This window comes from Hemiscyllium ocellatum, chromosome 9 (assembly GCF_020745735.1).
Source record: "Hemiscyllium ocellatum isolate sHemOce1 chromosome 9, sHemOce1.pat.X.cur, whole genome shotgun sequence".
Classification (NCBI taxonomy): Eukaryota; Metazoa; Chordata; class Chondrichthyes; order Orectolobiformes; family Hemiscylliidae; genus Hemiscyllium; species Hemiscyllium ocellatum.
In genome coordinates, this window is record NC_083409.1 from 103,874,072 (window position 1) to 103,899,691 (window position 25,620).

The 25,620-nt window shown below is 44.4% G+C and overlaps 1 protein-coding gene across 1 annotated transcript in view; it reads right to left on the bottom strand.

The window, feature by feature from the left end:
- Positions 1-3,849: 3,849 nt before the first annotated feature.
- pigk (phosphatidylinositol glycan anchor biosynthesis, class K) overlaps positions 3,850-25,620 on the bottom strand; it is a 120,110-nt gene continuing 98,339 nt past the window's right edge. The window contains exon 11 of the mRNA XM_060829988.1: positions 3,850-4,641. Coding sequence (XP_060685971.1) covers positions 4,525-4,641 — 117 coding nt within the window. The 3' untranslated portion in view covers positions 3,850-4,524. The remainder of the gene's footprint in view (positions 4,642-25,620) is intronic.

Genomic DNA, 25,620 nt, shown 5'->3' on the forward strand with positions numbered 1-25,620 from the left:
GACAGCCTATTTCCCTTCCCACCAACAGCTTGCTGATTCCCTGACACCCTCTCCCTCTTCTCCTCCCTCCTGCCACCTACACCCCACAACCCTGCATATAAACCTCTCCTGAAAATGCCCTCCACTGAAATGATCTGCTGCTTCCCTGTCCTGCTCTCCCCACATTTGCCTCCAACTCCATTTTTGTTTTTATGTGTGCTGGGTTCTCTCTGTGGGGCACTTGAAGGTACAACTCTCCTCACAGGTTGGTGTATAAATTTTATATAAAGCAAGTACTGCCAAATTTGAAACCATAATGGGATTTTCAGACACTGCTTTAGGTGCATTATAATGCATCTTAAGGTACGCTGAGTCTTCAATGTTTGAATTTATATTAGATAATATATTGCCGACATTCAGATCAATGAAACAAGTTTGAACTTTAGCTAGACAACAATAGCAACTTGCATTTCTATAGCACCTTAAATATAGAAACTGCACTGCACAAGGGTGTGTGAAAGAAATGTTTTGACTCCAAGCTCCACCAGGAAATATTAGGACAGCTGCCTAAAAGCCTGGTCAAAGTAGTTGATCAAAAGAAGCTTCTTAAAGAAAAATAGACAGTAACCAGTATCACTGCAGTGTCACTAACCTGAGAATCAACAGGTCACCACTCTAATTGGGATGAGGAAGGCGACAATTTGATTCAGTCGGGTGCAGCACCAAGGGAGTGTTGCACTGTAAACATCCGCCCATAATCACCGGTTCCATTCGTTGTTCAGAATTCAGGAGTGGCTTTGCCAGTGGCCACTGTGAACAGGAGACACATTAATCGGTCGTTACAGTGTTGGCTCGGAATGTTGCCAGGTTCAACCGCAAGAAAGCTCAGTGGCAGCTCGCCTCGCTATAACCGTCAAAGGTTTTAATTTGCAGCAAATAAAAAGGTTTGACAGCATCATCATCTTTCAGCGTTGAACAAATAAATCATTTGTACGTAAGTGATGGGTCAATTAAAGTGTCGCTTGTTAAGTAAATTAATCTAGTAACAATTTGCATAGAAGCAATTGCTTTTATTATTGACAAGATATGGTACAAGAGTTTTATTTCCAAGTAAACGTGGTTCAGATCTGAAGGGATAAATAGTTGCACATCAGTGAACACTGCAACTGAATCAAACTTTCGTAAACTTAACCAATGGCACAAAGGCCACTGATGTGTGTTTATTGAGGCAACGGTTGAAAAATCAAGGCAGATAGAGTTGCAAATCTCTTCAGAACAAGAGTAGGCCAGATAATCCCTTGGGGTTATTCAGATATTTTGTAGGATTATGGCTGATCTGTGCCTCAAATCCATTCATCCACCAGCCCTCAATGTCCTTATCTAAGAAGAATCTCCTGATGTTTTACCTCATGAGACGGGTGAGGAGGAGGCAGCTTTCTGACACCAATGATTGCATTCACCCGGATAATCAATTGTACCAGCTCCCCCTTTGTAGAGCTCGGCTTTGATCTCCCAGAACATCCGGCCTCAACCATATTCCCTCCCACTTACCCCTCGAAGACTGGAGTCCGAAATACATGTTGAAAACCACATTTTTAGACATCACAATGCTCAAGACCTCAGTAGTTAAGAAATCCTTGAAGGTAAAAATAACAACAAATCAGTTGAACTGAATTTTATTTCAATCAGCAGCTGGTGCTAAAAAGATTTTACAAAAACACTTCAATCCGGACACAAGGCTACTCCTAACAACTGAGAAGGAGTGAAGTACGTTACCTTACATCAGCTACTTTTAGTGAAAGGCAGACATTAGATTCACGTCAGGATTAGGGAATATGTCTGAATTCAGGAGAATTGTTGAAGCTTGAAATAGCTCTGCCATGGGGACAGCACTGTACTTTCTGGGGAAAATATTGAAGTTGAGGAATCTACAATGGGAACGCTCAGAGGAATCTAGTTCATTGGCTCTAGCCAAGACATGATGGGCGCAATGGTCTCCTATGGAAGGTGGCCATTAGACCCCTGAACCAGTTTTGCCCTTCAGTTAGATCAGTAATTCCCAACCTGTTTGTCCACAGACCACTGAGACACAGCAAAGAATCTGTGGACCATTTGCTAGTCCTACCCCACTCATTGTCACTCATCACTACCAAAGTTCATCAAATAGAATGGGACTCGATGATGTAGGAGCAGAAAAGACAGGGAGAGTTATTGTTTCGAGTCTGGTATGACTCTTTTGCCAGAACTCAGATTTGAATTCTGAACAGGAGTCACACCAGACCTGAAACATTAACTCTGCTTCTCTCTCCAGACCCGCTGAGTTTTACCAGATTTTTATAGTTCTTATTTGAGATTTCCATATTTTCTCAGTGCTCAGAGCTCAAGCCTTATGAAGAGACTTGAGCCCAGAATCTTGGTACTCATGAAGACAAGCTTATGCCCGAAACGTCGAATCTCCTGCTCCTTGGATGCTGCCTGACGTGCTGCGCTTTTCCAACAACACATTTTCAGCTCTTGGTACTCGTACTTGTTTCTTCAAGGAGAAATTAGGGGCTTTGATATAACGAAAAACTCTTTCCACTCAAGCTGGTAACAACAGCACAGAGACTTAAGGCAATTGACAAAAGAACCAGAGGGGAAATGAGGGGTCTTTTATTTTGAAGAAACATGGCAAGTTGTTGTGATCTGGGAAGCATTGCTCAGAACCAGACTCAATCACAATGTTCAGAGGGGACTTAGATATTAGTGAAAGAATATTCTCCACAACTACCTGGGGAAGGAGCAGCGCTCCAAAAGCCAGTGCTTCCAAATAAAACTGTTGAACTATAACCTGGTGTTGTGTGATTTTTCACTTTGGACTTAGATAAATATAAAGTGAAAATATACAGGGCTATGGGGAAAGTAGGGACTGACTGAACAATGTTTTCAAAGCACTAGTATTTACACACAGGACTGAATGGCCTCCTTCTGTCTGCATGACACTACTATTCCAAAAAAAGTACTGTTAATTTGACTTAAACAAATTTACAGAGCCAAGAAAACCATATAATGTCTTACCATGTCAAAAAATATTAATTACTTTCAAAGTGCAGCAACTACTGTTATGCACGTAAATGCAACAGACCAATGGGTGCAAAAGTCACAGGAACAGAAAGATAGATATATAAATGGTCTCCTCCCTCTACATTATCCCAGTCCCAAGCCTCCAACTCAGCCCCGCCTTCCAGACCAGTCCATCACTGCCCCCTCTGACCTATCACCTTCTCCCTCACCTTCATCCAACTATCGCTTTCCCAGCTACCTCCCCCCCAATCCCCTCCACCCTCTCCCAGTTATCTCTCAGCCCCAACCCACAAGCCTCATTCCTGATCAAGGGCCTATGCCTGAAACGTCGGTATTCCCGCTCCTCGGATGCTGCCTGACCTGCTGTGCTTTTCCAGCACCACACTCTCGACATATAAATGGTCTGTCAAAGTTATTGTTCAAGGGATAAATAGCGACCAGAATACTCAAAAGAACAGCCCTTCTGGTCAGAATAGTGCCAGGGAATCTGTACCTTGTGTCTGAGAGGGCAGACGGGGCCTCAACGTGCAGTCTCTTCTGAAAGACAGCTGCCCTGGCAATGTTGCACTCCCTCAGAATCCATGCTTTGGTGGCTCGGAGCAAAGGGAGCACAAGAAACACTGCTGCTGGTGACGTGATTGTGTCGGCACAAGTAAAGTCTAATTCACCTTCCAAAGCAACATCAAAAAAGTCACAAAGACTCCTTTCAGCAGTCGTTTGATTCTTTATCGTGCTTTTTTTTTTCAAAACCTAATGCCAGAGGTAGAAACAGTTGAATTAAACTTCACAGGTAACACTGCCACACCATTTATCAGGCATTACAGAGTTTAGTTTATTATCATAACCAATTATGGATGGTAGTTACTTGGAAATCTCTTCCACAAATGGCAATAGACGCAGGATACATTGTTGATTTTACATTTGATATAGATAATTTATTTTAAGCAAAGGATATGGACCAACAACAGAAAAATGCAGCTAGACCACAGATCAGCCATGACGTCACTGAATGGAGGAAGGATCTCGAGGGGCTGAATGGCCTACTCCTGTTTCTATGTAACCAAAGCATTTATTTTCTGGCTACCGTCATGGTGTAGTCTCCATGCAATGCCCTATTTCGCATCAATGTTGGGAGGTCATGGTGCAAATGGAGCATGAATCCATTGTCACGGTGTGATTTATTGCAAATGGAGCAGGACTCTCTCTGTTTTCGGGAGAGTCAGGTTTTCCTCTGCACCACCTTACTGTCAGGGGTGCTTACACAACAACCCATTTACACATATCGCACACTGAAACTACCCCTTCGCCCGTTAGGCTACCCTCAAACCACATCCCAAAATAGAAATTAAAATACCCCGCGAAATTCAAGTAAGAATAATTTACAGCACAGTGCATCAAACCAACAGTATTTGATCTTTTTTTGAAGGGAAGGGTTGGAGCCAAGGAAACCAGCCCCTCTCATTGCCAGCTCTGTACGGTCTCTCAGAATACGTGCTTGAGGTGCTTCAGTCCGTAGCTTTTGAAGAAGACGAGCAGGATCAGTGTCCAGAGGCCCAGGATAAAGCCGTCTGGCGGATGCCAGTCTGTTTGCTTTGGTTTCTGTAAAACAATTCAACAGAATTCAACCAGCCAGGCCTATTTAAAAAAAAACACGTGTGCGAAGTATTTGGAGCTTTTCTGTATGGACTTTTAACACCAGGTTTTTTTTCTAAAAGGGGAAACTGACAGGAGGGAGACAGGAAACGCTGGGTTATTTGCTCTAAGTTTGGTTCAGGTTAGAAGTGGGAGGTGGGTTAGCTCAGTTAGTTTGCAATACGGAGCAATGCTAACAGTGTGGGTAGAATTCCTGCACCAGCTGAGATTACCATGATGGGCTCTCCTTTCTCAATCTCTCCCCTCGCCTGAGGCATGTTGACCCTCAAGATTAAACCATCACCAGTCATTTCTCTCTCATAAAACTACGGCCCTGTGCCCCTCTGGGAATATGGTGAATTTACCAAACATTTATAGACGACAAGGGTTAGAGACAGAGATGGTAAGCTTGACTGAAATCCTACCTGGGCAGATGGTGACGTTTAAATTCAAAAAAATGTGGAGTGATGGCCTGGCTCACTAATGGCTTTCAGGGAAGGAAAGTAAGCAAACCCATAGCAGTGTGGTTAACTCTTAACTGCCTTGAGGGCAATTAGAGATGGACAATAAATACAGACCTGGCCAATGATGGCCCATCCCACGCATGAATTTTTTAAAAATAAATCAGAGAATCCAAATTTATAAACGAATCATGGTTCTTGCGTTGGACTGTTGGAGAGAACTAGCCACCATTGCCAGACTTGAACAGAAATAAAACTAAAGTTTAGAGAGACAATGGTTTGAATGGACAGCGTAAATTCTGTCACATACACCAAAGGCTGGAATGCAGCAGCAGTATACAGGCAGCCGTGAGTTTAAAGTGTGGTGGAGGAGATGGAGTAGGTGCCATCAATAAAGTAATCCCTTGATCCAGGAGAGGAAAGCACTAGCATCTCTGTTGCTCAGTTGCCACCTCCTTCAGACCCCCATTGTTTTCCTCTTGTGCAGCATCAATTTTAATCACACTTCCATTCCAGTTTAGAGTTGAACAGTGTGGTGCTGGAAAAGCACCGCCGGTCAGGCAGCATCCGAGAAGCAGGAGAGTCGACGTTTCGAGTATAAGCTCTTCATCAGGAATGACGATTCATCTTACCATCATGCCTGATGAAGAAGCTATACTCGAAACGTCGACTCTCCTGCTCCTCGGATGCTGCCTGACTGGCTGTGCTTTTCCAGCAGCACAACTTTCCACTCTGATTTCCAGCACCTGCAGTGCTTACTTTCTCCTAGTTATATAACCTTTCTGTGAAGCCTCTTCCAAGGAGGCCTACCTTGAAGACTTTATCCTCCTCCCTCTACAAGGATCGCAGTGAGCCTCTCTCTCTCTCTCACTGCACTCCCCCAGGTTGTCTCCTCTGACCTCATTCTTGATGAAGAGCTTATGCTCGAGACATCGATTCTCCTGCTCCTCAGATGCTGCTTTTCCAGCACCACACTTTTCAACTCTGATCTCCAGCCCTCACTTGCTGCCATTCCAGTTTAAGCCCTATTATTTAAAATACCTCCTCTGAGCCCCTCTATTTTAACTCAGCTCCTTCTTTGGTTAAGCCTACAGCCACCTGCTCTGTTATCTAAAGTGTTCAGTTATAAAGCAAAAGCACTCTGAAGGCTTCAGCAAATTAAATGCAGTATTTAAATACATGTTGTTGTTGTCATGCCTCTGTTGAAGGTTGTGGGTATAACTCTCCAGTCTTATTGGCACTGAACCCAATTACTGCATTTGCATGCAAGACAGGCTCTTGTCTTTAAAGAGTTAAAACATTAAATTTTTTTAAAAAAGCAGAGTTCAGGCAGTAAAAATAAAGATGAGATGAAATTGTTTTATGCATGCAGTGTTGTGTTAGTTCAGCCACTGGATCCTGCAAATCCGTGTTTGCCATTTAATCAGATAGCATCGAACTCGTCAGAGTTCAATCTCAGCCAGTCTGTAGCCAGTTACAACACGCAATTTGACCACATTCGAAGTGAGATTGCTCTTTAAAATACCCTATGTGCTCGATGAGGTGCGCAGATTTTTTTTTTGCCAAATGCATTTTAAATCCTGTTGTGGGATTAAATTGAACTTCAGCTCCAATTATGCGGCAGCAGCCACCTGCTTTCATTGCAACACTTCACACTCGAAATACTTTGGAAAATGGTGCATATACATGGAGGGAAAGAGAGAAATTGGAAGTCACAGCCTATTAACATTCTGTTGGGATAGCCGGTCTCAAACAGTAATCTATATTATGTGGCTGCTGCATTTAAAATCTTCCAATTAACATGCAAGTCCATTGTAGAGGTTGCTTTGCACTTTTCATCATCCACTTTGTCCCATCAATCATTCTATTTATTAGCATCAGATATGTGCTCCTCTATAAGTGGCACATGACCTCACTGACAAATTGCCTCTGCCCTTGGCCATTTTGCTGTTAAGCATCTTCACACAGTGCGGCCTAAACAATCTAATCGATGACCTTTTATCCATCCCAGTCTTTTAGCCGCTCGCCTGGAAGAATTCAAATATTTTTGTTTCGATTCAGCGGGCGCACATTAATGAGTTTGGTCACTTCAGGCGTCAGGGCTGAGGTGGTGTTGATTCTTGATTAAAAACAGAGGAACTTGGGTGTAATCAACACTTGCTCAGGCTGCAGGCTGTCCCAGCCAAGTGAACAATAGCATCTGACAGACACTACCTCAAATGGTGTAGCACTCCCTCAGAACTGCATTGAAATATCCACCCAGGTTTTTCTTTGCTCAAGGTTCTGGACAGGGACATAAACACCCAACTTCGGACTCAGAGAGCTAACCGTTGAGCCCCGGCTGATAGAATTGGGCAACTGGAGTCAAAGGGCTGCAGAACAAGTAAGGGTTTGCTCATCTGCAATGAGAGGCTTTGGGGAGACTGCAATCCTGGATACTGGCACCAGAATTCTGGATGGACTTAAGTTTACAAAAGATAGTGGATGAGAGGAGCACGAGAGTCAATGTTTTGAGCATTTTCTGATGAAGAGCTTATGCTCGAAACATTGACTCTCCTGCTCCTTAGATGCTTTCCAGCGCCAGACATTTTCACTCTGGGCTTGTCTCAACAAGCTGAGTTTGGAAATTGTTCTTCAGAGACCTTTAATGGTGTACACCATATCTAAAAACCATGGAAACTAAGTATGCAAATTGATAATACCACACAAGAGAGCATTTATGGACAACCAAGGGGGTAGCAGATTTAAAACAGAGATGAGCAGGAATTACCAATCTCAAACGGTCGGGAATCTGTGGAATTGAATGTGCTGGATGCCAGGATATTAAGTGAATTTAAGGAGGAGATAGACAGTTCAATGAGTAACATACTGAAGTTTTGTGGACAGTCGACAGGAAAGTGGAGTCGAGGCAGAGATGTGATCAGCCATGATCGTACTGAATGGCAGAGCAGGCTTGAAGGGCTAAATGGACTCCTCCTTTGCCTTGTTCCTATGATGTGACAGGGGTGTGCATGAGGCCTGAGCGTCGCATGTGCAGTGAGGTGGGTGAAGGGGGAAGGACAAAGCACCTCCAAAACCAACAGCTATTACTTCCAAGGAACTGGAAAACTGCATCCTTGAGGAGCTGGAAAAGGATTTGTTTTTGTTGTTTTATTTCCCACGAGGCAGAGAGGAGATCCAGACGTTCAAGCCACTCAACCGAGGAGAGGACTGCTGGTCCAGGGGGTGGGAAATTGGAGGGTGATAAATGCAGAATGTAATTATCGAGGTGTGGATAGCTGGTAATGACAAGGAGCAGAAATGAAAACCTTGGGAGGCTGTTGAGTTAACACAGAGAGTCAGAAAATGAAAAATCACCCACCCCACACAGACTATCAACTGAGATACAACTAAACAGCAACTCGCATAATTTCAGGTTGAGAGATGGGACTGTGTCTGATTGTGAATGACATCAGAACCAGACATACATGGACACCTCACCAACTCAGAATGTATCTGTTTCACTAACCACTGTCCATCTTTACCAACAAGACCTAAGCCTAATTAAGCGTCAGCCGTGACTCAAAGGGTGTCACTCTTGTCTCTGAGTCACAAGGCTGTTGGTTCAAGTTCCTCTTTAGACACAAACCCCGACTCTGGCAGTGTCAACAGGAAGGAGTGCTGCACTGGCAGAGGTGCCGTGTTCCTAATGAGCCATTAAATTGAAGCCCTCCCTGCCCTCAAAGCTGAAAAGATGGAAGAAATGCAGGGAGACAGCAATAACCTTCCCCCACCTTGACAACGATTTCTCAATAACTCTGTAATACTAATTACTACTTCATTGTCCCAGTCTCACAAAAGAGGCTGGATAAATGTAAGTTCTTTCTTTCGGATTACAATCTTTGTCGAGAATCTTTGGCCAGAAGCCACAATCCTATTCTGAAATCTACCTAATCCTGCTTAGAGGGCTGAGCTTTAATCACCTTTGGGAGAATATCACCAATGACTATTCTCTCAAACTGTGTGGGCTGTCAATTTCTCCCAGCATGTCCCACACACTGCACAGGCAGGAACAGTAAAGTGTCTGATTTGTTTGCTCAGCAGGTTTTCATTCTTATCACTTCCAAGGAATAAATCAAAAATGGCTCAGGGACAGCAGGAAGCCAGCCCAGCTTTCCAATCAATTGTCTTCATCAGATATATCCAGGAATTAACACGATACCAAAGTGGCTATTATACAAAGTCTCAATCATCGGGGTATGTTTGCTTTTCAATAACTTACAGAACAAAGGCCAGTTAGTTCCTCGCTGAATGAGACAAAGAGCTGAGAACCGCTTCAAAGGACAGAGCCGGGACAGCCGTATTGCTGCGGGTCTGGAGCTACATCTAGGTCAGACTGGATATGGACGTCCAATTTCCTTCTCTAAAGGACATTACTGGGCTAATGAATTTTTACAATAATTGACTTGGTTGCCATTAGGGCTAGCTTCAGATTCCAGATTCTTTATTTTTAATGAACTCAAATTCTACCATCTGCCATGGCAGGATTTGAACCCACGTCCACAGAGGCAGCACGGTGGCTCAGTGGTTAGCACTGCTGCCTCACAGCACCAGGGTCCCAGATACAATTCCAGCCTCAGGTGACTGACTGTGCGGAGTTTGCACATTCTCCCCGTGTCTGCGTGGGTTTCCTCCGGGTGCTCCGGTTTCCTCCCACAGTCCAAAGATGTGCAGGTCAGGTGAATTGGCCATGCTAAATTGTCCGTGGTGTTAAGTGCATTAGTCAGAGAGAAGTAGGTCTGGGTGGCCTACTCTTCGGAGGGTCAGTGCAGACTTGTTGGAGCGAATGGCCTGTTTCCAAACTGTAGGAAATCTAATCTAATCAAACATTAGATCATAAGACATAGGAGGCAAGGCCATTCGGCCCATCAGGTCCATTTGGCCATTTAATCATGGCTGATGGGTGTTTCAACTCCACTTACCCGCACTCGCCCCGTATCCCTTAATCCCTGGCGAGATCAAGAATTTATCAATCTCTGCCTTGAAGACACCCAATGTCTCGGCCTCCACTGTGCTCCGTGGCAATGAATTCCACGGGCCCACCACTCTCAGACTGAAGAAATGCCTCCTCATTTCCATTCTAAATTGACCCCTTCTAATTTTAAGGCTACGCCCATGGGTCCTAGTCTCCCCACCTAACAGAAACAACTTCCCAGCGTCCACCCTTTCATTTAGATCTCCCCTCAACCTTCCAGCATGAGGTTCTGGAGTAGTAGCCCAGTGACATTATCAGTACAGCACAACCCGCTGCTTTTTTCATTCACTGGTTGGGCCAGCATTAATTACCCCTCAAAGTGGTGGTGAGCTGCCTCTTGAACCACTGCTGTACACGCTGTAGGTTGAAACACAATGCCATTAGGGAGGATTTTGACCCAGCGGCACTGAAGGAACAGTGATATGTTTCCAAGTCAGGATGGTGGGGAACTTGAAGGTGGTGGTGTTCCCATGTATCTTCTGCCCTTGTCCTACTAAATAGAAGTAATTGTGGGTTTGGAAGGTGACTTTATGAGGATCTTTGGTGAATTTATGTAGTGCAACTTTGTAGGTGGTACACACTGTTGCTACCGAGCATCGGTGGTGGAGGGAGTGGATGCTTGTGAATGCGGTGCCAATCAAGAGAGCTGCTCTGTCCTGGATCGTGTCAAGCTTCTTGAGTGTTGTTGGGGTTGCACTCATCCAGGCATCACACTCCAGACTTGTACCTTGTGAATGATGGATAGGCTTTGGGGGTCAGGGAGGAAGCTACTTGCTATGGGACTCCTGGCTTCTGACCTGCTTTTGTATCTGCTGTGTTTATGTGGTGCATCCAGTTAAGTTTCTTGTCACTGGTAACCCCCAGGCTGTTGATAGTGGGACGTTCAGTGCTGGTAACACCATTGATTGCCATCGGGTGGCGGTTAAGATTTTTTTAAAAATGGAAATGGTCATTGCTATACCTTAACATAGTCTCCGAACTCCTTCACTTTGGAAGTGTCCAGCATTAGGTCAGTGCTGTGGAAAAATCTGTTGCGTGGATATGATACAATGAAATAATTGCTGCTCTTGGGCTCCATTTTCTCTCTAATTACATGTTCTCTCATTTAACCTAGCTTTGGATTGTCGTTGCTGCCCAACAATAATGGCTTGTTCATCCTCTTTCTTATGGCAGAGTGATATTCTCAAGATAACTGACGTGATATTAAAATCGCAATTCGTCTTCAGGCTCCACACTCCTAGATTCCTTCCATTTGGAACCAGCTAATCCTTTTCTGCACACCCGCACCATTCCTTCATTCACAGGATTTCAGGACTGGGGAACAAGAGGACATTCAGCCCCTTCTGGCCTGCTACACCATTGTATTGATCACAGTGGATTCATTTACCTCCCTCTGTTCTAAAGCCTTGACAGCCTAATCTCACCAAACACTAGGCCCTGAAAGTTTCTGCGGGCTCAGTCTTTGGGACCAGAAGGGTGCAGATTTCCACACATGGCAAGAAAACGACCTTCCTTAAATTTAAGATCGTGCCTCCTCGTTCAGGATTTCCCTGTTAGGATTCCCATTATCTGCCTGAGGAATAGCTCACTAAGACCTTTCAGGGCTATAGTCTTTAGCGTGTCCACACTGAGCAAGCCAACATTGCTGTGGGTTTGAAGGCTCTTCTGAAATGGCCAGCGAGACACCATTGTTCATAAGGCAGCCCAACGTCACCTGCTAAAAGGCAATTCGGAATCTGGAATAAATGATAGCTGGACCAGTGACACTCTCAAAACCTGATTAAATAGAACAAAAAAAGTGGCAATCAAATCCTATCATCATCATAAACTTTACCTCAATGAGATCAACCCTCTCAACTTAAAGGAACACAAATCAATTTGCTGTATCACCTCATAATTTAACCCTTTAGACCCTCAATAACTTTGCTGCATCTGTACTGTACCACTTTAATAGCCAGTACATTCTTGCTGAGGTTTGCTATTCAGAACTGATGGTAATACTCCAGGTGGAGTTTGATATAAACCACTGCCTCCTCACATTTGTTTTCTATATCTCTTGAGATAAAAGCCAACATTCCATTTGCCTGCATGGTTACATTCTGCATTTTTGTACGAGTTTCTCTGATTTATAGAAACGGAAATCTAAATCCCTTTGTTCATCCACAGCTCCTAGTCTCTAACCATGAAGACAATATTCCAGTCTGTCTTCATTCGACTGAAACTGGATGACTTCACATTGTCCACTGGCAACTTCCTGCTCATGCCAACACAACTTTCTGTGATCTGCAAATACATTATTTTACATCCAAAGTCATGAACAAACAAGGTGAAAAGTTGTTACTCTGGTCAGATGTCACATGGATCCAAACCAGATAGTGAAACATGAAACTATACACAGGTTCTTTTCCTGATTGGATTATTCACAGAATACAGTATTACACCTCTCTGCCTCCAACCAGCCAATGGTCAACTGCCCAAACTGTTTCTCCTTACAGGTGCTTTTAATTAATCTGTTCATGGATTTTGTGAGACACCTCTGAAGCAGGTGGGACTCAAACCCAGGCCTCCTGGCTCAGAGGTACGAACACTACCATGGCACCACAAGCACCTACTGTCTCTCCATATCTTTTATGCAAATTAAGAAATTAAGGAGTGGCAGTCCCTTGAACAGGAAGCACTCCTGTATGCTGTTTCTTTTTAAACTGATGAGCTACAAATGACCTAAGAGACAGGGATTCAAGTCCCACCTGTCCCAGAGGTTTGTAATGATATTTTTTTAGATTACTTACAGTGTGGAAACAGGCCCTTCGGCCCAACAAGTCCACACCGACCCGCCGAAGCGCAATCCACCCATACATTTGCCCCTTACCTAACACTATGGGCAATTTAGCATGGCCAATACACCTGACCCGCACATCTTTGGACTGTGGGAGGAAACCGGAGCACCCGGAGGAAACCCACGCAGACACGGGGAGAACGTGCAAACTCCACACAGTCAGTCGCCTGAGTCGGGAATTGAACCCAGGTCCCTGGCGCTGTGAGGCAGCAGTGCTAACCACTGTGCCACCGTGCCGCCCAGAAAAGGGCGGTTTTTGAAAAGGTTGATTAGAAAATAGTTTTTGAACAGCTCCTTGGAGCTCTGAATCAATAAATAAAAGCTTACAAGGAAATTTAATCACAGAGTCGTAGAGTCATACACCACAGAAACAGACCCTTCGATCTAACCAGTCCATGCTGAACATATTCCCAAACTAAACTAGACCCACCTGCCTGCTCCTGGCCCATATCCCTCCTGACCCTTTCCTATCCATGTACTTATCCAAATGTCTTTTAAACATTGTTAATTGTACCCACATCTACCATTTCCTCAGGAAGTTCATCCCACATGGGAACCACCCTGTGTAAAATAAATTGTTCCCTCATGCCTTTTCTAAATCTTTCTTACCTTAAAAATGTGCCCTCTAGTCTTGAAATTCCTCATCATAGGGAAAAGTCAAGTGCTATTAACTCTATCTGTACACCTCATTATTTTATAAACTTCAATAAGCCAGCCTCTCAACTCCTACACTCCAGTGAAAAAGGTCGCAGCCTATCCAGCCGTTCTTTCTAAGTCAAACCTTGTGTAGCTGGCAACCTCCTCTGAGCCCTCTCTTGCTTAATAATATCCTTCCTATAACTGGGCAACCAGAATTGGAGTAAAAAGTGAGGTCTGCAGATGCTGGAGATCACAGCTGAAAATGTGTTGCTGGTTAAAGCGCAGCAGGTCAGGCAGCATCCAAGGAACAGGAAATTCGACATTTCGGGCCAGAGCCCTTCATCAGGAATGAGGAGAGTGTGCCAGGCAGGCTAAGATAAAAGGTAGGGAGGAGGGACTTGGGGGAGGGGCGATGGAGATGTGATAGGTGGAAGGAGGTCAAGGTGAGGGTGATAGGCTGGAGTGGGGGCGGAGAGGTCAGGAAGAAGATTGCAGGTTAGGAGGGCGGTGCTGAGTTGAGGGAACCGACTGAGACAAGGTGGGGGGAGGGGAAAACATAATATTGCAGAAGAGGCCTCACTAATGTCCTGTACAATCTCAACATGACTTTCCAACTCTTATATTAAGTAACGCTCCCAGGATCGGTACACTCAAACCCCTGTGGTTCCCACCAGCCAATGAAGCCCTAAAGCACACTGCTGGGCCCTGCACATACCTTCTCCAGAGATTCCTGGTCATGGACTGAACCAGGGGTGAGGGGCAGGCAGCTGGGTCAGAAGACTGCCTCAGCTGCACTCCCCTTTTCATACTCTTTCAAGAAAAAAAAAGACATCAAAACAAAATGCACTGTCGACAACTCCAGAAAGGTGAACCATAGCAAAAAATCAAATTGTAAAAGGAAAATTAGCACATTTAACTGAAATGATGGCCTTGCATTTCTCAGGGGATGGAACGAGAGAGGATGATGCATTCTAATCTCTGGCCAATGGGCACAAACACAAGTCCAAAATACAAAACCCAGAGATTTCATTACCTACCATGCTCGGGACCCAGATACTTCTAGCTGATCTCACAAGCCTCATACACAATCAGACGGTGAGTGAACTCCCATTTTCGTGGTACAACCTGATTCCCTCAGAAAAGCCCTGATAATTATCTCTCTCTCACACACAAAAGTTAGTGCTATTTTATTGTGGGAGGCAAACAAAAACTGTCCACATTCTGGGTGTCAAAGTAAGACAGCGGTTTCCATGTGGACATGGATCCAGCAGGGAAAGGGGTATTTACTGCTGGTGATAGCATTTGTCAATCACAGGATTTCTCTCCAACTAAATATTGTGAAGACGAAAGCCATTGTCCATGACTCATTATAAATGCTATTCCCTTGCCATTGACTCCAGGTCACTCCTGAGGCTGACAGAGATCATTAACAACACTGAGGTCGTAATGGACCCAAATCTGAGGTTCCAACGCCTTAGCCATCCCATCTCCAAGACCATTTATGTCCACCTCGTGACATCTCGGCCCTTTACTCAGCTCATCATCGACTAAAGTATTTATGGCTTTGCCAGCCCAGGATTGGACTCCTGTGCACTGCCCTCCTGACCAGCATCCCAACCATCACTCCATTTTAATCCTGAGATCACTGCCTTTACTCTCAATCCCTCATGCATCACTTCTTGCTTGCTGACCCACATGTGCACTTTGCCTGACAACACAAAGCATTTTAACATTCCCATCCTTGTTTTCATGTTCCCCCATGGGCCTCACCCCTCCCTAACTCTGCAGTCTCTTGTAGTCCCAGAGCTTCAGAGGTATCTGAGCCGCTCCCATTCTGGCCCTTTGCATGGCTCCAATTCCCACCAATATACAGCTGTGCCTTCAGCTACCTTGGCTCTGAAATTCTAACGAACCGTTATCTGTACCATATACAGTCACAGAGTCATAGAGATGTACAGCACGGAAACAGACCTTTCGTTCCAACCCGTCCATGCCGACCAGATATCCCAACCCGATCTCCTCCCACCTGCCAGCACTTGGCCCATATCCCTCCAAACCCTTCCTATTCATATACCCATCCAGATGCCTTTTAAATGGATGGCACGGTGGCACAGTGGTTAGCGCTTCTGCCTCACAGCGCCAGAGACCCGTGTTCAAGTGCCGCCTCAGGTGACTGTCTGTGTGGAGTTTGCACATTCTCCCCGTGTCTGTGTGGGTATCCTCCGGGTGCTCCAGGTTTCCCCCCCACAGTCCAAAAATATGCAAGTTAGGTGAATTGGCCATGGTAAATTGCCCGTAGTGTTAGGTGAAAGGGGAAATGTAGGGGAAAGGTGTGTTGCTCTTTGGAGGGTCGGTGTGCACTTGGGCCGAAAGGCCTGTTTCCACACTGTAAGTAATCTAATCTAATCTAAAAGAAAAATGTACCAGCCTCCACCAGTTCCTCTGGCAGTTCATTCCATACATGTACCATCCTCTGTGTGAAAAAGTTGTCCATTAGGTCTCTTTTATATCTGTTCCCTCTCACCTGAAACCTATGATAGTATGCTTTTTCCCCATTTTACTGCATTGACTAGTTGCAAACATACTTCGATGGCTGAACAGCTCTTTTTGATATGCTGAGGCTGCGACAGGCACTATGCAAATACAAGTCCTTCTGTTAATAGAGATTTCGACAGTACGAGACCGTCAAGAATGAAAAGAATAGGATTAGAGCAGACAGCTGGGTGAGAGATTTCTCACCAAACCTCAGCTTCAAACTTAATATGTTCTGCCTTTTCTCTGCTTTCATTTTTTTCTACAATAAGAATAGAATTCAAAAGCAGAGAGATTGTGTTAGACCACACAGAGCGGCGTGAGAGTGCTGCGCACAGTTGTGGTCTTCACATTACAAAATGTATGTTAAAAACCACGTGGAAAGCACAAAGAGGACTTAAAGAATGATAGCAGAGCCAACAGGGTACACCTATCTTTTTTGACCAGAAAAGGGAAGACTGACCCAATAAATTTCTAAGTTCATGCTCGCTGGTGACAGCACAATATTCGGCACTATTTACAATTCCTCAGATTCTCAATCAGGCCGTGTCTATATCCAGCAAGTCCTGAACAACCTTTGCAATTCAGCTGACAGATGGCAATTAACAGTCATGCCACTTAAAATCCAGACAATGGTCATCTCCACCAAGAAAGAATCTAACCAACATCCCTTCACGATTAATTGGATTATCATTACTGAATAACCCATTATCAATATTCTGATTCAGAAACTGAACTGCAACAGTTTCTAAATACAGGGGTGACAAGACCATTTCAGAAGCTAGTAATTCTGCAATAAGTAATTTATCTCGACTCTCCAAACCTGTCCATCACCTTTAGGGTACAGGTCAGGAGTGTACTAGTATGCACTCAGGTACAAATCAGAAAGACACTGTAACACCATCTTCAAGGGTAATTGGGGACAGACAATAACAGTTGGTGTTGCCAGCAATGCCTACATCCCATGACAGAATAAAAGAAAAATAATAAAGGGGTTTAATAAGGGGTAGACATCGAGACAATACTTTCACATAATCATGAGGAAACCCAATAAGAAATTCAGAAAAACCCTGTTTTCTACAGAGTAGATCGAACGCAGAAGCTAATACTACAAGGTGCAGTTCAGGCAAATAGCGTAATGTAGCGGGAAATCAAGATATATGCAAGATTCTTCAATATTTCACAGGGTAGATATGGAGAGATTGTTACCCCTTCGAAAAGAGGCCAGGATCAAAAGGTGCAATCTCAGAATAAAGGTTTTAAGACAGAGATGAGGAGGAATTTCTCAGAGGGTGGTGAACCTGTGGCATTCTTCACTGCTATCGAGCCGAGTTGTTAAGTATATTAAAGGCTGAGATAGACATTTTTAATCAGTAGGAGAAAGTGAGGACTGCAGATGCTGGAGATCAGAGCTGAAAAATGTGTTGCTGGAAAAGCGCAGCAGGTCAGGCAGCATCAAAGGAGCAGGAGAATCGACGTTTCAGGTATAAGGAGTCCTGAAGAAGGGCTCATGCCCGAAACGTCGACTCTCCAGCTCCTTGATGCTGCCTGACCTGCTGCGCTTTTCCAGCAACACATTTTTCAGCTTCATTTTTAATTAGTAACAATGGTTATAGGAAAAAGGCAGGAAAGTGGAGTTGAGTATTATCTGATCTGCAATGATCCCATTAAATGATGCAGCAGACTTGATGGGATGAATGGCCTACCTCTGATCCCATGTCTTATGGTCTGTAAATATGAGAAAGAGAAGAATAGGTGATGCCAATGGGGTTAGATGAAATGATGTGGGTAGAGTTTCACAGTGACCATAAACTAGTAGAGTTCAGTTGGGCCGAACAGCCTAAGCTTTCTGCACAGTAATTCTCAGTAGCTGTGCTTTCACAAGCAGCCTCTTTAATGGTACGGAGTGATAAGTTCGCAAGAGAAAACACATGGGATTATCTCCCCTGCATAAATAACATTTGCTGCCAAGCCAATCTTCATAGTCATCACACTGAAGATTGGAAGCAGTCTGGTCTGTCCTCACAGCGGCAGACAGCACTGTCATGAAGCTGTCTTATAGGTCCCAGTGCTACTTTAAATATCCCCTGGCTGCGATGACAGTGAGAGGTGCAGTTAATCATCCCGCCATATTATGCATTCTACTCCCCGACAGAAATCCTCCAACACAAAATTGAGCAGAATCCCTGTTGGCACCAAATGGAGTATCACATCATTCTTTAAACCAAGCAATCTCAACCAAATTGTGTGTCCTACTGTCTCCTAACTAACTGATTATTTTTTTTTAAAAAAGGCACAGTTAGATGCAAATCAGGTTTTTGCATCAGCAGCACATTTCTCTTATTCTCTCTCATCTATACCCTCTTTGCTTTTCAAGATTGCAAGAAAAAACCCCCGAGGCCTTTATCCTGAAGCAGATTAGTGATGAGGACGACTCCTGTAAATCTCAAAGGACAGTAATAGTGGCAAGCTGGGCAATACAGATTGTCATCACTGCTTTATACATACATACAATCACTTCACAATCGCAAAGATGGTGTTTCTGGTACTTTCAGGACTGGGGGATTTTTAAAAATCACAGCTCAGAGGGAATCCAGGTTCAATTCCTTTATGTAAAGGGCTGGGAGGAGGGGGACTTACTAGAGAAAAAGGGGAGTGTGAAAGATCGGGAGAGGAGCAGGAAAAGAAAGGATGAAAACAACCAGATTAGTCTGACGGGTGTGAACAGCCCAAGAGGTTATGGTGTCTTGGTTCCATTGAAACGAGCATTGCTGAGTGCAATACCTAACCCTCTAGCAGAACAATGGGGCTGTCAGTCAACAAATCCAATAGCCCTGCCAGCAACCTTAGCTTTAATGAAGGAGGGTAATTGTAATGTGCGTTTGGCATCATACATTTCCCCACTGCAGTCGGAGTGCTAACATTAGTATCCCCGAGACACCCGATTTACTTTGATTTTTGGATCTTTCCATGTGCAAATTGTTGCTGCCTTTCAACATTATCCCAGAGACTATGTTTCAAAAGTGTTTATTGGCTGCAAAGTGCATTGGGGTGCCCTAAGATCTTGAGAAGCACTATACAAATGCAAAATCTAGCTTTTATTCCGGGATGAAGGGATACGAGGTAGGAACCTGCTTGGCTGATTAGATTTCCATCTCTCTTCGCCTCCAAGAATGCAATCCTAATATTAAAAATGATCAAACCCAAATGAATAAGAATCCAGCTGTGATATCCCTCATTAGTTACTCTTCCACCTCTGCCCTCAGTTTTTCTGACTATTAATCTGGTTATCTGGCTCCGCATCACACAGCACCAGAGAAAAGTGTGGGAGGTTCAGTGTCGAATAAACATTCAGGTGCCCTTGTGAATGCTGCAGATTGGGCGAGTGACCTTGCACAGAGATGAGCAATAACGAGTATGGGAATAAGGGAAAAAGAAAACCTTTTATCATCCATCCTGCCCTTCCTGAGGCAACAATCACCCATCACCATTTCAACAACAAGCCTGCCTGAAAGTTTACAGAACAATGGCAGTGAGCCATCAAATCCCAGCGATTTACACATCTATCTTTTGAAATGTCAAATGGCTTACACTATAGGGGGTCCCAAAACCCTGCCCAGCAACTCCTGTACTCTGCTGGGATTTATGTTATGGACATGCATTTAACTCTGCCTTTGACGGTCAGGTCTACAGACTTATAAATTAGAGAAATGCTATTCTGATACAATTTGTATAATTGCATGTTCCCTATTGTTTCTACTTTAATTCACCATGCTTTTTGTCATCTAAATGCATCTTATTAAAACGGTGATGGAATACAAGATTCCAGAGATTTGCAATAGTCTGTTCAGTTCCCACCAGAGTGACTCAGTAGGTAGCACTTGGTGTTAAAAGGTTCTGGGTTCCAGGGGCTGGGGCAGGGAGCTACAGCAGACCCCAACAGCAGGGGTCCTGATGGGTTGGGGGTTGGGGTTCTGGGCCAGAAACTACACTGTGTTTATTATTTCTGTCCCTGCTCCTACTGTCCTTGCTAGACCAACACTGCAGTGCACCACCGAGGATCTGCTGCCCTATCAGAATGCTGTCTTTTGGAAGAGATAGTAAACGATATTGCTCCATCTTACCATTTAAGTAGGTTTGATTTGATTTATTATTGTTACATGTACCAAGATACAGTGATAAGTATTGTTCTGTGTTAACCCCGCAAATCATACCTTACATAAGTATATCAGGGTTATAGTGTTACAATGATAGAGAAGATGCAGAGAAAGATCAACTTTAATGTATGAGAGGTTCGTTCACAGTCTAATAACAGCACGGAAGAAGCTGTTCTTGAATCTGTTGGTACATGTTTTCAAAGTTTTATATCGTCTACCCTATGGAAGAGAGTATAACTGGGAGTGGGAGAGGCCTTTGATTATGTTGGCTGCTTTCCCAAGGCAGGAGTCAATGGATGGAAGACTGGTTTGCGTGATGAACTGGGCTGCGCTCACAAATCTCTGTAGTTTCTTGTGGTTTTGGGCAGGGCAGTTGCCATACCGAGCTGTGATACATCCAGACAGGATACTCTCTAAGATGCATCTCTAAAAATTGTTAAGGATCAGTGTGGTCACACTGAATTTCCTTAGCCTCCTGAGTAAAGGAGAGGCGTTGGTGTGTTTTCTTGCCTGTAGTGTCGACATAGATGGACCAGGATAGACTGTTGGTGATATTTATTCTAAGGAACTTGAAGCTCTAAGATTCAACAGAATTACTTTTTTAAAAAAGCAGGTGGTGGCGTAGTGATAATGTCATGTACTGAGTAACCTAGAACCCCAAGTTAACATTCTGGGGACGTAGAGTTGAATTCCACCATAGCCAATAATGAAGTTTGAATTACAGAAAAATCTGGCCTGATGGTGTGTCTGGTTGAAATCAACTAGGGAAAAGTAAGGACTGCAGATGCTGGAGATCAGAGTCGAGAGTGCGTTGCTGGAAAAGCACAGCAGGTCAGGCAGCATCCGTGGAGCAGGAGGATCGATGTTTCGGGCTTTTGCCCGAAGCGCGATTGTCCTGCTCCTCGGATGCTTCCTGACCTGCTGTGCTTTTCCAGCACCACTCTGATCTAAACTCTGCTTTCCAGCATCTGCAGTCCTCACTTTTGCAAAGTTTCGGGCTAGAGTCTATCCCCGCCTGGTTCCCAGTGTCCTTTAGGAAAGGAAACTTCAATCTGTACCTGGCTTCAGTACATGTGACTTCAGACCCACAGCAATGCTGTTGACTCTTAACTGCCCTCTGGGCAATTAGGGATGGGCAATAAATGCTGGCCTAGCTAACAGAGCCTACACCCATGAACTTTCTAAAGCACTGCAGTCACCCCCAGAGTGTTACCAACTTGAACTGGACAGATTCCAGGAGGGGATATAACATGATTTCCCATCTCCAACTAGCCCAATCCATTTTATCATATTGGTTACCTGATGTTTAAAAAAAACAGCATTGGCTGGAAATCTGAAACAAAGTCAGGAAATGCTGGAGAAACTCTGTCAGCATCAGTGCAGAGAGAAACTGAGTTAATGTTTCACTGTATGACATTTCTCTCCATAGATTCTACCCAAACTGTGAAGTTTCTTCAGTATTTGGGTTTGGTCCTCTGACATGTGGCATGTAGGCCATCCCAGGTGTGGAAAACAAACAGAGTCCTGGATGCAAGGTTGGAGGGCAATGCAAGGACAACAGACTCAGGAATGACAGGGGGGGGGGGTTGTGCGGAGTGCATCAGAGAGACCTAACTTGCAGGTAACAACTATTAGGTTCAATGTTTCATCCACACCCTTAAGAAAATAGAACATTGCGCCGACCTGTCATATCAATCTGAAGCCCATCTAACCTACACTATTCCATGTACGTCCATATGCTTGTCCAATGATGACTTAAATGCACTTAAAGTTGGTGAATCTACTACCGTTGCAGGCAAAGCATTCCATACCCTTACTACTCTGAGTAAAGAAACTACCTCTGACATCTGTCCTATATCTATCACCCCTCAATTTAAAACTATGCCCCCTCGTGCTCGCTGTCACCATACTTGAAAAAAGGCTCTCCCTGTCCACCCTATCTAACCCTCTGATTATCTTATATGTCTCTAATAAGTCACCTCCCAACCTTCTTCTCTCCAATGAAAACAGCCTCAAGTCCCTCAGCCTTTCCTTGTAAGATCTTTCCTCCATACCAGGCAACATCCTAGTAAACCTCCTCTGAACCCTTTCCAAAGCTTCCACATCCTTCTTATAATGCAGTGACCAGAACTGTACACAATACTCCAAGTGCAGCCACACCAGAGTTTTGTACAGCTGCAGCATAACCTCATGGTTCCGGAACTTGATCCCTCTATTAATAAAAGCTAAAACACTGTATGCCTTCTTAACAACCCTGTCAACCTGGGTGGCAACTTTCAAGGATCTGTTTACTTGGACACCGAAATCTCTCTGCTCATCTATACTACCAAGAATCTTACCATTAGCCTAGTACTTTGCATTCCGGTTACTCCGACCAAAGTGAATCACCTCACACTTGTCCTCATTAAACTCCATTTGCCACCATTCAGCCCAGCTCTGCAGCTTATCTATGTCTCTCTGTAACCTACAGCAGCCTTTGTCACTATCTACAACTCCACCAACCTTAGTGTCGACTGCAAAATTTACTAACCCACCCTTCTACGCCCTAATCCAGGTCGTTTATAAAAATGATGAACAGCAGTGGACCCAACACTTCCCCTTGCGGTACACCACTGGTAAGTGGACTCCAGGTTGAACATTTCCCATCAACCACCACCCTCTGTCTTCTTTCAGCAAGCCAATTACTGATCCAAACTGCTAGATCTCCCACAATCCCATTCCTCCGCATTCTGTACAATAGCCTACTGTGGGGAACCTTATCGAACGCCTTGCTGAAATCCATATACACCACATTAACCGGTTTACTCTCATCTACCTGTTTGGTCACCTTCTCAAAGAACTCAATAAGGTTTGTGAGGCACTACCTACGCTTCACAAAACCGTGCTGACTATCCCCAATCAAGTTATTATTTTCTAGATGATTATAAATCCCATCTCTTATAACCTTTTCCAACACTTTACCAACAACTGAAGTAAGGCTCACTTGTCTATAATTAGCTGGGTTGTCTCTACTCCCCTTCTTGAACAGGGGAACCACATTTGCTATCCTCCATTCTTCTGGCACTATTCCTGTAGACAATGATGATTTAAAGATCAATGCCAAAGGCTCGGCAATCTCCTCCCTGGCTTCCCAGAGGATCCTAGGATAAATCCCATCCGGCCCAGGGGACTTATCTATTTTCACACTCTGTGGGATTTCTAATACTTCTTCCTTGTGAACCTCAATCCCACCTAGTCTAGTAGCCTGTAGCTCAGTATTCTCCTCGACAACATTGTCGTTTTCTAGAGTGAATACTGTCAAAAAATATTCATTTAGTGCTTCCCCTATCTCCTCTGACTCCACACACAACTTCCCACTACTATCCTTGATTGGCCCTAATCTTACTCTCGTAATTCTTTATTCCTTAAATACCTATAGAAAGCTTTAGGGTCTATCCTGATCCTATCCGCCAACAACTTCTCATGTCCCCTCCTGCTCTTCTGAGTTCTCTCTTTAGGTCTTTTCTGGCTACCTTGTAACCCTCAAGTGCCCTAACTGAGCCTTCACATCTCATCCTAACATAAGCCTTCTTCTTCCTCTTGACCAGAGATTCCACTTCCTTCATAAACCACAGCTCCCGCACTCTACAGCTTCCTCCCTGTCTGACAGCTACATACTTAATTAGGACACTCAGGAGCTTTTCCTTGAATAAGCTCCACATTTATAATGTGCCCATCCCCTGCAGTTTCCTTTCCCATCCTATGCTTCCTAAATCTTGCCTAATCGCATCGTAATTGCCTTTCCCCCAATTATAACTCTTGTCCAGTGTCCCTAAAGTAAACATAACAGAATTGTGATTGCTATCACCAAAGTGCTCACCTACTTCCAAGTCTAACACCTGGCTGGGCTCATTACCCAGTACCAAATCTAATGTGGCCTCGCCCCTGGTTGACCTGTCTACATACTGTGTCATGAAGCCTCCTGCACACACTGGACAAAAACTGACCCATCTATAGTACTCATACTATCGTGTTCCCAGTCAATATTTGGAAAGTTGAAGTCCCCCCATGACAACTACCCTGTCTCTCTCACTCCTATCGAGAATCATCTTTGCTATCCTTTCCTCTACATCTCTGGAACTATTCGGAGGCCTATAGAAAACTTCCAACAGGGTGACCTCTCCTTTCCTGTTTCTAATCTCAGCCCATACTACCTCAGTTGACGAGTCCCCAAACATCCTTTCTACAACTATAATACTATCCTTGACCAACAATGCCACACCTCTCCCTCTTTTACCATCTTCTCTGTTCATACTGAAATAAATCCTGGAACCTGCAACAACCATTCCTGTCCCAGCTCTATCCATGTCTCTGAAATGGCCACAACATCGAAGTCCCAGGTACCAACCCATGCTGCATATTCACCCACCTTTTTCCGGATGCTCCTGGTGTTGAAGTAGACACACTTCAAACCAACTTCTTGCTTGCCGGTGCCATCTTGAGTCCCTGAAACTTGATTTCGGACCTCCCTACTCTCAACCGTTTCTATACTCGAACTACAGTTTTGGTTCCCATTCCCCCCCCCCCGCTGGATTAGTTTAAACCCACCCCAATAGCCTTAGCGAATTTCCCCCCCCCCCCCAGGACATTGGTACTCCTCTGGTTCAGATGAAGACCATCTTGTTTGTAGAGGTCCCACCTAGGCCAGAAAGAGCCCCAATTACCTAAGAATCCAAAACCCTCCCTCCTGCACCATCCCTGTAGCCACGTGTTCAACTCCTCTCTCTCCCTATTCCTCGCCTCACTAGCATGTGGCACGGGTAACAAACCAGAGACAACAACTCTGTTCGTCCCAGCTCTAAGCTTCCATCCTCACTCCCTGAATTTCTGCCTTAAATCCCAATCTCTCTTCCTACTTATGTCGTTGGTGCTTATGTGGACCACGACTTGGGGCTGCTCCCCGTCCCCGTTAAAGATCCCAAAAACACGATCAGAGACATCATGAACCCTGACACCTGGGAGGCAACACACCAACCATGAGTCTCTCTTCTCCCCACAGAATCTCCTATCTTAGTACTGCAATATAACAGCATTTTCATATTCCCCTTGCCAGCAAAACAAAAAGGAACTCTCAGATTCTTGTACTGCATTTCAAGACCTCCGAATGCCTCCAAAACTATTTTACAGTCCATTAAGCATTACTGACATGCTGCTGAGAAAGAAGGGACAGGGTCTCGAAACTCTCCACCTCATACTCATCAGAATTTATGTTGCATGAGAAAACAATGCTGATTGGTTCACAAGTTGACTCTGTCAATGCATTCAACA